General features: G+C 44.0%; 2 protein-coding genes across 5 annotated transcripts in view; one reads left to right on the forward strand and one right to left on the reverse strand.

Moving 5' to 3' along the window:
* The window catches only part of GAN (gigaxonin), a 60,742-nt gene extending 47,702 nt beyond the window's left edge, over window positions 1-13,040 (reverse strand). The window contains exon 1 of one of the 4 annotated variants that reach the window (XM_038538205.1): window positions 12,828-13,040. In XM_038538205.1, the coding sequence (XP_038394133.1) occupies window positions 12,828-12,994 (167 nt within the window). In that variant the 5' untranslated portion in view covers window positions 12,995-13,040. Of the gene's footprint in view, window positions 1-11,228; window positions 11,361-12,121; window positions 12,352-12,827 lie in introns of those variants that run through there. The other 3 variants (XM_038538208.1, XM_038538207.1, XM_038538206.1) reach the window with 3 other exon arrangements.
* LOC119871977 (40S ribosomal protein S21-like) lies at window positions 209-9,170 on the forward strand. Its single transcript, XM_038535557.1, has 2 exons — window positions 209-215; window positions 8,896-9,170. The coding sequence occupies exons 1-2, from the start codon at window positions 209-211 to the stop codon at window positions 9,168-9,170; spliced, it is 282 nt and encodes a 93-aa protein (XP_038391485.1).
* Window positions 13,041-13,073: the final 33 nt, after the last annotated feature.

Raw genomic sequence — 13,073 nt, forward strand, 5'->3', positions numbered from 1 at the left:
CCTGCCTCTCTCTCTCTCTCTCTCCTCTCTGTGTGCCTCATGAATAAATAAATAAAATCTTTAAAAAAGAAAAAAGAACTGGATATTAAAATGTCAAAGGGGAATGATGAAGCAAGTTGCATCACACAGCAACATGATGTAATAACAACTGGCTATTAAAAAGGATGATTAGGGCATGATATTGAACTGTAAGAAAGGAGAGGGAAAGATGAACCGTAAGTGAGAGGTCCTTCTGGATGACAAGTATGCTGTCCAGAACTAGAATTTAGGGTGACATAAATAACTCTTGTGTGATCTTCTGTGATTATTTTTGTGTAAAAAAAAAAAATCTTAATATTTAAATCTGGTTCTTGTAATTTTGCAAATAAAGCAGTCAATAAAATTTACCTCTTAGAAGACAAGGTTTGAAAATGCATGTTAAAGTTTTAAGATGAGTTCAAAGGCAGAATCATGATGCAGCAAACTTGTGAAGCAAAAAATTCCTCTAGAATGAAACAAGCCTGAGCCCTCACTCTGGTCACACCCTGACCTTCTGGAAACGCACATAAAAGACAGACATTCATGCCACAACCTGTCAAGACAGTTCCAGATTTTCTACTCAGAATGCATTTTCAGATGCTATTTAAAAGAGGCTCCTTCTGTGCCCTTTGAAGACCCCATGAACATGGTCCTCTCAAGTGCTATGGCCCTCTGATTTGGGGGCACTTCGGACAAGGGTTCTTTAACTGAAAACTAGCTCCTCTGGTTCTTTTTCACTGCAGCATACAAATGGCACGAAGAACTACAGAACTTCCGTATTTCTATTCACCTTCTATTCCCTCGTTGCCAATGTAGAGAGTCAGAAGGAGGACTTACGCCTTTTCAAAGGCAGAGCAAGTGAACTCCTGAATAAGCTCAACGGAAAAGTAAGAATTTATATGAATATATTATTGTGTTCATATTCATCCTTTCAAAGCAGTTCAAACCAAAGCATGAAATGAAGGTTAAGAAATGGGGTTTTGTTTTTTTTTTCTTTTTGGGAAAGGAGATAGTGGGGGTAGAGAAAAACAGAAACAAAAACAGCCTCAACATAGCCTCATGAGCTCCCTTTCAGAAAGGATGTGCTGAGCGCCTCTCCAGCAGCTTCAAGCCGCCTTCTTGCTTCTGGCGCCTCCGTAATTTACAACCTACCGGTATAAACTTCTCCAAACAACTTGAAGCTGAAAGTGCCTTCCAAAATGTTGTCAAGGGAATGAATGCTCCTCAATTAATTCTTTAGTCATGTTGTAACAAAAGCGCTCTCACTGGAGCTGCTCCTTCTGAATAAAGAATTTGGTCCCTTCCCCAGGTTTCCTGGCACCAGAAATGGCCTGTTGGGTTGACTGTGCATCTCAAACAGAGCAAATCCAAGACTCTTGCAGGAACCTCTGCTGTAGGATGGTTTATTCTTGTCCCTTTGCCCCGACCCCAGCAGATGTTCAGCTACTCAGCAAAATGTTATAGCAAGAAGTGTAACCTTGTCTGGAAGCAGCGTGTCCAGCATCCTGAACTCTGATCTTCCAAGTCTTCGTCAGTCCCTATAGACAGCAGCCAACCCACTCCTCTTGTGGATGGGGCTTCCAGTAGTGGGCTTAGTGCCTCTGGCTCTAGAGATAAAGACAAGGGCTCTGAAGCACCCAGTCCACCTATTTCTCCCCACTAAATGACAGACAGGCAGGCAGTGCTGAGGGCACGCATAATATGCTAGAGGAGCTGAAAGGGAAGGATTACTAGGTGGAACTGGGGAAATAGCTATGGGAACCAGGTCCTGATGGATGAGCACAAATGTATCTGCCAGGAAAGAGGAGGTTGAGAAAGGCAGAGCTAAGAAACACGTGTAAAAATAAACATACATATTCACAGATCTGCGAAGCACTCGTAGAATTTTCAAGAACCAGAAGAGAATTCAACACAAAACAAAATGTTATGTTCCCCACTTTCCTTAGGCAGCCAGGCTGAAAACCCGCTACCTCCCTCTTTTCCTTCCTCATCCTTGGTCCCCACATTCAGTGAATGGCAGGCTGCTTTCTTCCCGAATCCTAGATGCTGGCCACCCTCTGGTGCCCAGGATACTGCCACGGCAAGCTGTCCACAGCAGCCAGCAACTCCAGTGCCCTCCCAGTCCTGTGTATGTACAACTACTAAGTCATCTTCCTGAAGTGAAGCTCCATTCATAGTACTAGTGTTTAATGAGTGAATAAAAATCACAGCTAATTAGCTGGCACTCTTGAATATAGCTCTTACCTGCCTGTCATCCACACCTGCAACCATGCCTATTTGAGCCTCCAGTCCAGTGAGTCTACTGACTACGTGATGCACATCTTCTGATCCTGAGCCTACCCTTCTCTTGCCTGAATGACCCTTGCCCCTCTGTGGGCACCACCACTCCCTCACTCCCTAGTCTTTCCTCTTCAAGGCTTTGCCCAAGTTCTGTTTCCTGCATGAAGCCTTAGGTGATCACCTAAGTACTCCTTCCCCTGCACAACTCCTATAGCCACGGGCATTTATACAATTCAATTAGTTTCTATCCTATGCTCTGTCTTTGCGTAACTAAGGTGTAAACTTTGAGAACAGATTCTCTAAAGCGGTCCCTAATTTGATACAGTAAGTGATAAGCACGGTTTCCTGGTGATCAGGAGGATGTAAACTTAGACTCTCTTTGGTCCTTCCCTTCTTCTCACTGACAAGTCCTATTGCCACTATCTGTAATCCAGATAGTTCACTCTGACTCACTGACAAACCCTAGTTCAGGGCCTCCTTATTTCCCATCCCAACAACTGCAGCATCCTCCTAAATAGGACCACATCTTCTCCTTCTTAAAACCTCAGTGTCTATCCATACATAACCCTTAAAATAAAACCTCAACTCTTGTTTGAACTAAACTATGTTGGAAGATTCTACTGGGTTCCTTGCCCACCCCCCACTACCTCCCCAGTCGGCTCCCAAACTCAGGGGAATGCTACAGTGAAAGTTTAATCTTACTGGAGCACAGAGTGAGTGCCAACCCAGAACAATGGGGTCCTGTCCACCCTGCTAACCTTGTTTCATGCCATTCTACCCAGCACTCACCATCTTGTGTTGGCATCCTTCTGCCCCTGCCCCCATCTGATGTGCCAGTCTGTTCTCGTCCCTGGACCACAGCCCTTCAGTTTCCTGTGCCCCCTGAGCTACCCCTGCCCAACCCCATCCTCCACCCCTGCTCATGTCAAATCCTCCTTCTCCTCTACCACCACAGTCAGCCCTCCAGACTGCAGCAGCACCCACGTCCATCCCTTACATCTCCCTGGGGTGAGCTTCTTCACTGCCTGCCTCCTCAGATGGACTCACGGGTGCTGGAGCCCCGTGTGCCCAGTGCATGGCTGTGCAGCACAAAAACACTCAAGAAAAGTTTAGTGAATGAATGGGCATATTAGGGAACTTTGAGCAAGAATCCATGTTCTCTACTTAAAGACAGGTGTTTCTGTAAATGTGATTAACTGGGGTCACTAATGTAGTAGTGAATGATCAGATGAGTCATTTCAATATACTTTTACAGCTGACTCTCAGAATGATCTACTCTAAAAATAAAGTCAACGTATCCCTTTCCCATTCTTGAAATGGATGGTACCACACAACATCAGGATACACAGTACTAAAAAATTAAGCGAACATCAAAACTCAGTTGAAAAGTCTTTGGGTCAATGTTTATTTCCTTTACTAGCCCCACAGAGGTAGAAAAAATATGAAGTAATTTAGCCTCCACGTACTTAGTCTCAGTTTTGACACTGTTTGTGGGAGATGCACTCAGGTAGCAGCCAGCACACAAAGAAAACAAAGCCTTGGAAAGTGCAATACTCTGTCAACTAGTGAAATGTGTCCTTGTCTGTCACCTGTTTCCATGGTCTTCCCAGCAGCTAGCTGTCAGAGTATCTTCAGGAGTATCTGAAGAACAAATGTCTAAACCTACAGTCAAGCCCTGAGACCGTTAACACTAATGACTATAAGGTCCCTTTACTGCCAACTCAAGCTGTGATGAGTTAATACATAGGACATTTCAATACTTTAAGGCTACCATCTGTTGCCATACAACTATTATAATATTACTGACTGTATTCCCTATGCTGTGCCTTCTATTCCCATGACTTACTCATTTCATAATTGGAAGCCTGTATCTCCCCCTTACCATCACCCCACCCCCCACCAGCTCCCAGCAACTATAAGCTCGTTCTCTGTATTTCTAGGTCTGAGTTTTTGCTTTTTGTTGTTAGTCATTTATGGCTTTTTTTTTTTTTTTTTTTAGATTTTACTTATGTGTGAAATTATATGATATTTTCTTTCTCACTCTGACTTATTTCACTAAGCATAAAACCCTCTAGGCTCATCCATATTGTCTCAAATGGCAGGATCTCATCCTTTTTCATGGTTGTGTAATATTCCACCATATACATATAGCACATCTTCCTTACCCATTCATCTATTGTTGGACACTCAGGTTGCTTATATGTCTTGGCTATTGTAAATAATTCTGCAATAAATGTAGGAATATATATATATATATATTTCAAATTAGTGTTTTCATTTTCTTGGATAAACAATAGTGGAATTATTGAATATGTTATTTCTAGTTTTAATTTTCTGAGGAACCTCCATACTGTTTTCTGCAGTGACTATACCAGTTTGTATTCCCAGCAACAATGTATGAGGGTTCCTTCTCTACATCCTTGCCAACACTTGCTATTTCTTATCTTTTTTATTTTAGCCCTTCTAACAGGTATACAGTAACATCTCACTGTGACTTTGATTTGCATTTCCCTGATGATGAGTGATGTCGAGCACCTTTTGATGTGTCTGTTGACCATTTGGATGTCTTCTTTGGAAAAAAAGACAATGTTAATTCTTGAACTGTAGTTTATTATTGGTTAAGTGCAATCCCACAAGTGTATGGGTTAAGGCAGGGATGACATTTCTAAGAATGTACCAACAGGGCAGCCAGGGTGGCTCAGCAGTTTGGCGCAGCCTTTTGGCCCAGAGTGTTACCCTGGAGACCCGGGATTGAGTCCCGCGTCGGGTTCCCTGCATGGAGCCTGCTTCTCCCTTTGCCTGTGTCTCTGCCTCTCTCTCTGAGTCTCTCATGAATAAATAAAATTTTAAAAAAGAAATAGTGTACCAACAGCTGTGACAGTGGTGCATATTTTCATAATTCACTTTCCTATCAATAGCAAAGGAGATGGTAGGGAAAGGAAGTCAATCTTTGTTCTTTCCCCTCCATCCCCCAACTGCAGGAGGTGAGAAAACTGAAATTTTATTCCCACCCTGCCAACCATAGGGACTAGCATTTTCAGGCAGGGGATAAAGTTGGTATCTCTGTTTACACAAGGCAGTACAGGGGCCAGGCAGGAAAGCCAACAAGCAAACAAAGAAACCAATTAACCAATCACACCCACAATGTCCCCTATCTGCTAGGGTAGGTCTAAACTTTGCACACTAGCTTTGGTGTCGGAAGAAAACTGAGCATTGGTAGGAAATGCTTCCTTTTACTAACCAAAAGACTATATAGGAAGACAACAGAGCATACTGGCCTCCAATTCCACCCTGAAAGAGAAGTGGGCAAGGAGAGAAGGGGAACCGAGGATTCTCTTGGCTCTTCACAGGGCCACTTTCCCAAACTTCCGACCACGGCCACTTCAGAAGAGGCTCATACCAACCCCATACTCCAATGAGACGTTTCCTCCAATTCAAGGACAGATAAGATTTAAGTGGCAAAAGTCTAAAAATAATTTGAGCTCAATAATAATAAACAATTCATAATTATTCAGAAGTACAGGCAACCAGTTACTGAAGATGCTCATGTGACTATGAAACCATGTTCCACGGTATTTCTATTCATCTTACCATGCTAAATACAAAAATCACAAGTATCAAAGGATCTTTCAAAATATTCCTAAAAAGAAAACTACAGAAACGCTCAGTAGTTGAAAAGAATCACAAAATATCTGTGAGCAAAAATAGACATTTAAGGTTCTATACCCATCAGCACGTTAACTTGACAATGGATATGAAGGACATTTTATTTGTCTATATCCCATAACTCATTTTATTTGTCTATATCCCATAACTCATCAGTCTATTTTTTAAAACCAGACCTTCCATTTCCGATACATGCTGTCTCTCAAAGCCTTAATGTTTAAAGGCTGTCTCATTTAACAAAATTTTACCAAGACCTTATCTTCCATAAGTATTCTATTTTTTAAATCTCTCTGAATAGAGGGGAAAATATTATAATTTATTCTCACAGAGGAATGGAATCAGCAAACATTAGACCATCATTTTAGAGCTAAGTCACTTTTTGGCAGTAACTACCAAGAAAGAAGACTTCACTCTCTGCTCCTCTGAGCACAGGGGTCAAGAGCTTTGGCTGAGCACTATCGGGCATTTAGACACACATGACCTTTGCCCTCCAAAGAACTACAGATGCCACTCTGTCTCAGCCTCTCATTTCCTTCCTTCTTTGGACCCAGCATGTCTCAGGGGATGGAGAGCCCACAGGAAGTACTTGAATTCAAGGTTGCAACCACAGTGCCACTTGTCACACCCCATACCTCCACGTCTCCACCCTTAACCTAGAATTCTAACTTACAAATTATTCATTTATATTACAGCTTCAGTGGACAAAATGATAGACTTGTCTTCTGCCCAAGGATCATGCGGCTCCCTGAAGGACTAACCTCACGGTACTTATAAGCCAAATGACTCCTTATTTGTCCTAATTATGTTTTCTTTATGGATTATAAATAGATTTTAAACCTCACTTTGATATCATGAGACAAACTGATGAACAGTGTAAACAATAGAGTGGCTTTGTAATCCAGACGCTTAGACTGTATTATCCAAATCTACATCCTAAGAACCAGAGTTTGTGGAAAAGCACTTTGCTTGACTCTCTAAATTACCTAAGAGAAATTACTTTAAAAACATTGAAGAGGACTTACAGCGAAAAATACAAACTGTAAGAAGAGGTAGAAGTCAAAAGGCATAAGTTAAAGAATGAGAACTTATCTGTGTTCATTAGAGCTACCTTTTACTTCTATCACATATACTGTTACTCAATAATCCTCAGGCAAGTTCTACAGTTAAGTCTAAACACTCAACATTTCACTTTATGTCAGACTCATTAGTGTAATGAGTACTGATTTGTTTCATCATTTGAAACCTTCCAAAAACCTCTCCAGACTTAGAGCATTCATTGCTACTAGCAGGAGGAACCACTGTTTCAGATAAATAAACAAATACCTTTAGGCTGAAATGAGTAATCTATGTTAAATGTGGAGCTCCAACTCGCAAGTGTTTAGTTTCCTTAGAAGCCAAAGAAAATACTGCTTTGGTCTTCTGAAACAGAACATACTTTAGTATCAGTTCTGAAAAACTCACAGGGTTGAATCAAACACAAATGCAAACACTAAAAAGGGAAGGAGAGGGCAGCCCCGGGTGGCTCAGCAGTTTAGCACCGCCTTCAGCCCAGGGCCTGAATCCTGGAGACCTAGGATCGAGTCCCAAGTCGGGCTCCCTGAGTGGAGCCTGCTTCTCCCTCTGCCTGTGTCTCTACCTCTCTTTCTCTGTGTGTCTCTCATGAATAAATAAATAAAATCTTAAAAAAAAAAAAAAAAGGGAAGGAGAAGTGGGAGAAACACAAAGAGGAGAAGAAGAAAAAAATCATTTTGTGTGATGTGACTGCAAGCCCTTCAGGACAGATGTTATTTTGTGAAGTAGTTGTTTGGGATGCCTTACAGCGGCTAGACACAAACAAGGCCCAGATCCATTACAAGATATTCAGGCCCAACTTATTTCCCATCACCATGAAGAAGAGCAAGAGGCAGGTGTCACCATTTGAATTGAAGAACACTCAAGATTCAGTTAAGAGTCTCAGAACAGAAGCTTCTTCTAGCTGAACCCTTGGGCACTAACTAAGCAACTAAACAGGCTACAGTCACCATTCACAATCCCATGACAGTTAGGAGCAGCTGCATGCAAGGGACCTCAAACTCAAAGTGTAAGTCTCAGAAAAGGGACTTGGGTACTAGCAGCATGCTCTGCACACAGTAGACAACTAATGGACCTTAGGGCCTATCAAGCACAGGACAGGTTTCAGGTGCCCAAAGAAAGGATGATGACAATTTCTATGCTGTTCTGAAACTTGGACTTCCGACAGAGATCATATTAGTCTCCATAAGTAGTTCATCAGCATCATCTATGAGTCAAAGTTTAGATTTAAATGGCAAAACAGACTCATCGATAATTAGGCCTTGGAATACATCCAGATTAATAGCATAAAGTAAATGCTTGTTACAGAACAGCTCTACGAGGCTGGGTTTATATAGAATACCCAACCAAATCCTGTATGACAGGGCAAAGGAAATGCTTTAATGTCAATGCACAACACAACTTTAAATGATACAATAAAGCTGTAAGAACAGAAACAGACCCCCTCTCCACAACATATACACACAGAGCAAAACAAAAATACCATGGAGCTGCACAATTCAGACTTAAAGGGGATCTGCCATTCACGGGGCCTGGCTAACCTCACTTTGCAGATGAGGAAACCAAATCCCAGAAATGCAGTCCAAAACAATGTAGGCTGGATTCTGGGCCCAATGTCTCTACTCCACCCTTGCAAGACCAGCTTTGTCTGAAAAAAATAAGGAAGGGGGACAAACTGCCATCCTTACTGTTCTCTGATTCAAGGGATCTAAAAATCTTGAGACTCTTTCTTCCCTTTACTCTCCTGGACTTTAGCTCCAGGAAATGCTAAATACATTAATGTTCCAATAGATCCTCTAGGGAAAAAAAAATGAAATTCTCAAAATGAATAGAGGCTTTTTTGGGTCCATGTTCGTGGAGGTGACAGTAGGCACATCCTCGATGTGCAGAAGGATGCAGGCAAGTTTGTGTACCTGTCCATGCTGTGGCAATGTTCCGCCAGCAACTACTTTGTCAGCTATAAGGACCACACATCCATGCAAGTAAATGTAGTTGAGGCTGACAAGGTGACAGGCAAGCTCAACAGCCAGTTTAAAACCAATGCTATCTGGGAGGGCATTAACAGGTTGGGTGAATCAGACGACTCCATTCTCCAACTGGCCAAGGCTGATGGCATCGTTTCAAAAAACTTCTGACTGGAGAGGATCATGGATGTGGAATATATGTCATAAATAAATAGCACCTCTCTCCCCAAAAGAGAGTGAATAAAAGACAGGAACCTGCACATGGCCCCGCAGATTCATGCAGCAGTTCTCTGCAAATCCTTTTCACATATCTTATTCCCAAAGAACCACAGCTCACAAAAGAGTCTAAACTCTGTATCAGATCAATGGGATTGTGCCAGAATCAGAAGAGCCTCAGACATGAAGCAAAGCAAACTTTGCAATATTCAAGAGAAAGGGAAATTTCCTATAAGCCTCAGGGAATCTTTCCCAGAAGGTCTCAGGGTTGCTGAGAAAGGAAAGATTCTGTGGGTCATTATATCAACGAATTCAATTTTGCCACCCTTAGAGGTCATCGGCTACATTTAGATTTAGTTTACCCAACAAACCAAAGGAAAACATCATTCAGAGATCAGAATGAGGAAAAGCTGGGTAGAGGGAGTACTGTGAAAGCAGCATCCCACTTACTGAGCTTAATGATGGACAAGGGAAGGTCCTGCCTTTCAGCATCATCTGTATCCTGACGCTGCATGACACGTACTCTACACAAATTTTCTGTTTCTTCCCTTTTATACTGAAAGTCTTTCTAGTGTATGATAGCTAAGACTATCAGGCGGAAAAATAAATCCTAAACCAAAGATAAAGCACAGGAAAAGATCAAACCAATAAGTTAGGTTAAAAAGCTTTTCTATATTAAGTAGAAAGTATACCAAGCTAACTGCTTTAATTCCTACTCTGACAAAGCTGTATTGGTTCCCTTTGTTGAGCATTGAGAAGCAATATATAACAGTTTCTAAATCATACAACTTTATGCTTCTTAGGATAGTTACTTAAACTAGATTACCTAATGCCATTAAATAAACAAAATTCAAATGTTTATAAAATTTCAGAGACTACCAAACTTTGGAACACCCACTCCAGATAGATTAATGACACCACAGACCTAAATGCTTAAGCTTCAAAAGGGAAAGAAATATCAAGTGCTAGAACATGCGAATTCATTTTGTTTCAACATAATTCTTTAGAGTTCCTTTCAAACAAAACAGATAAAGATAAAAGCCCAAAATCATAGGTGTCAAATATTATTAAACAGTTTATTTCTAGGTAGTAATACAGATCAGTCAAATTACTTTGAAGTAGTCTTGAGATTGATCATTTTAAAAGATAACCAAGACATCAAGAACATTTTACCATGTCTACAAATAAACCTAAAATAATTAATCGGTCACTGGCAAAAAAACCTATATTGGCTGATTCATGTTTATCTATAAAAGGTCAAAATATCCACCCTACCTACAAAACAAGATGGTTGAAAGTGAAAATGAAAATGAGACAGTATATAAAAGCACTTGATAAGCATTTAAATTACAACATTGTGAATCGACTGACAGTAGAGTTTACAGAAAAAATAGTTAAGTATGAGTTAAGGTCGTAACTTGGTATGGCTACAGTAGAAGATGAGGCGTCAGTAACTTGGAGTCTGATCTGAGTTCATCCACTAAGCACTACTAACTTCATCATAATACAGATCACTAAGGCCCACTGAGCCCCATTTCCCTATTTGAAAAGTAACAGGATCAGACCAGAGAAGATCTAAAGTCCCTTCCAGCTTAGCCACTTTGGTAACATTTCACGCCTTAGTTACTGCTATTATAAGTAAGTAACATTTGACATTACTAAATATTCTCATGATTTGCCACCTGTCACAAGTGGATACTACACCTTTCCTAATACAGCATATACAGCAGGGAATACCACCACTAACTTTGGAGACCCATGTGCTCACCTGGAGGAGTTCAAAGCACTATTACATATTCCTGCGAAGGTCAAAGATTAAATGAGATGAAGCCACATTGTCTCTCTCGTTTATCAGACAAGTGAGCTGAAGTCAAGAGTAAGTCATCTGCCAACAGCTCACAGCCATAAAAGCAAAAAAGCTGGAAGGAGAAAATAGGTCTAGGGCTCTTCTCAATTAGGGATAACTGAGCATCTGAAATGAAATATAACAGAGCCAATCGTCTAATGTCCAACCTGCTGGAGAAGAAGGGCAGGCAATCACGCATTCAACACATCCGCTGAACCACGAGGCTCCGTTCTTTCTGGCTGCCAGGGATACAGTAATGGACAAAAGAAAAATTCCTGGCCTCACAGAGCTTACACTGTGGTTGGGGAAGATGGACAAAGTCAATGAGTAAAATACAGAGCACATTACAGTGATAAGAGGTATGGAGAAAATTGAAGCGTGGAAAGGAGATAGAAAGCATGGGCGTGGTGATTTGTAATTTTCTTTTGAGCCTGCTGGATGCCTCCTACAGGACTACAACAATAACGTGTCCAAAGTGTTTCCCCAAACAGAGAATACTATGGATACAGGGAAGACTCCGACCTGCTGATTCCGATTTGACATCGATTGCTCAAACCTCTGAACTGGCAGCTAGGAGCGGGCTATCCTACTGGCAATCCAAATTCCATACTAAGACTCTCTCCGCTCCCCCTTTAACTCCACAAAGAGTGCAAGCGGATTTGCAGGAGGCAGTCAGGAGAAGTTCCAAGGGCGCCTGCACTGCTTGTGACTTGGCAGAGATAATGCAAAACTGCAAATGGGAGTTTGGGCGCTGTGTTGGGCCGGGACACAGCACTAAAAACACGGTGCACATCATTTTGCTTTCTCTGATCTGTCGATTCTACTGACAGTCTCTACTATTAGTCTATATTTAACCAGCTTAGTGGACAGTTTCTCCAGCTTTTGGCTTTTTTTTTTTTTCCTTTATTTTATTAAAAGAGCAACCCAGTTTGCAAGAAAGTTGCTGTAAGAAAATAATAGCTTCCCCGCAAGATCTGATAGGCTTGGTTAGGCACGATCTTACCAACCTCAATTAACCCGGTTAAGTTGGGCGAGCATATCAGGTCAAGCTTTGTTTTACCTGAGTTTTAAAATGCCCTCTGAGTCTCTAGAATCTCAGGATCCTCGCCTGTAACCGCATCCTGAGAACGACAGTGAGTGCTCTAAAATTAGCTGCGCTTACTCCGACGTGTGCCTACCGCCCAGCCCTGCTTCTCAGCGCAGCTCCCACCGCAAGTGAAGAGAAGGCTCGTCCGGCGAGAACGCGGGCCTCGGGGGTCGGACCGCCGCTCCGGGGAGAGGACCCCGCGGGGTTTCCCGGCGCCCCGGGCCGGCGAGGAAGCGCCTGTCTGGCTCCCCAGCGGGAGGGGCGCGCCCGGCCCGACCCGGTCCGCCGCGCCCGCCCGGCCCACGACGCGAGGCGGAGGCGAGCGGCCGGCAAACTTCAGCCGCGCTCGAGGGCCAGGCCCGGGCGAGGCTCCGCCCTGCCCGCCCGCGGGTGCGGGTCCCGGGCCGGCCGAGGACGGCGTCCGGGGGGCCCGGGCAGCTCGGAGGCCCGGGCGGGCGGCGGGCGGCGCGGCAGGGAGCGCGGGAGGGCTGCGGCCCGGGCTCCGGGGGCGCTCCGGCGGGCACAGGCCCGGCCCGAGGGTGACCGCAGCTCAGGGCGGCCCCGGGGCCCCGGAGGGACGCGGCGCCCAGCGGGCAGCGGGCAGCGGGCGGCGGGGCGGGGCGGGGCGGGGAGGGGAGGGGAGGGGCCGGGGGCTCCGGGCGGCGCGGCCCCTCCTCACCTGATGTACGGGCTGGCGGCCGCCAGGATGTTCTTCTGCACCGGGATCTCCTCCCCGTCGAGGACCAGGTGCGCGTCGCAGAAGCGGGACTCCTCGCGGAACGAGCTGAGGGCTCGCAGCAGACGCGCGGCGTGCTGAGGGTCGGACACGGCGCTGCCCTCGGCCATCGCGGCGCCGGGTCGTCGGCGGACTGGCCCCGCCGCCCCGCCGGACCCCTCGAGCTGCCCGCGGCCGGCGCGCTCCCCG

The sequence above is a fragment of the Canis lupus genome, chromosome 5 (genome assembly GCF_011100685.1).
Source record: "Canis lupus familiaris isolate Mischka breed German Shepherd chromosome 5, alternate assembly UU_Cfam_GSD_1.0, whole genome shotgun sequence".
Taxonomy (NCBI): domain Eukaryota; kingdom Metazoa; phylum Chordata; class Mammalia; order Carnivora; family Canidae; genus Canis; species Canis lupus.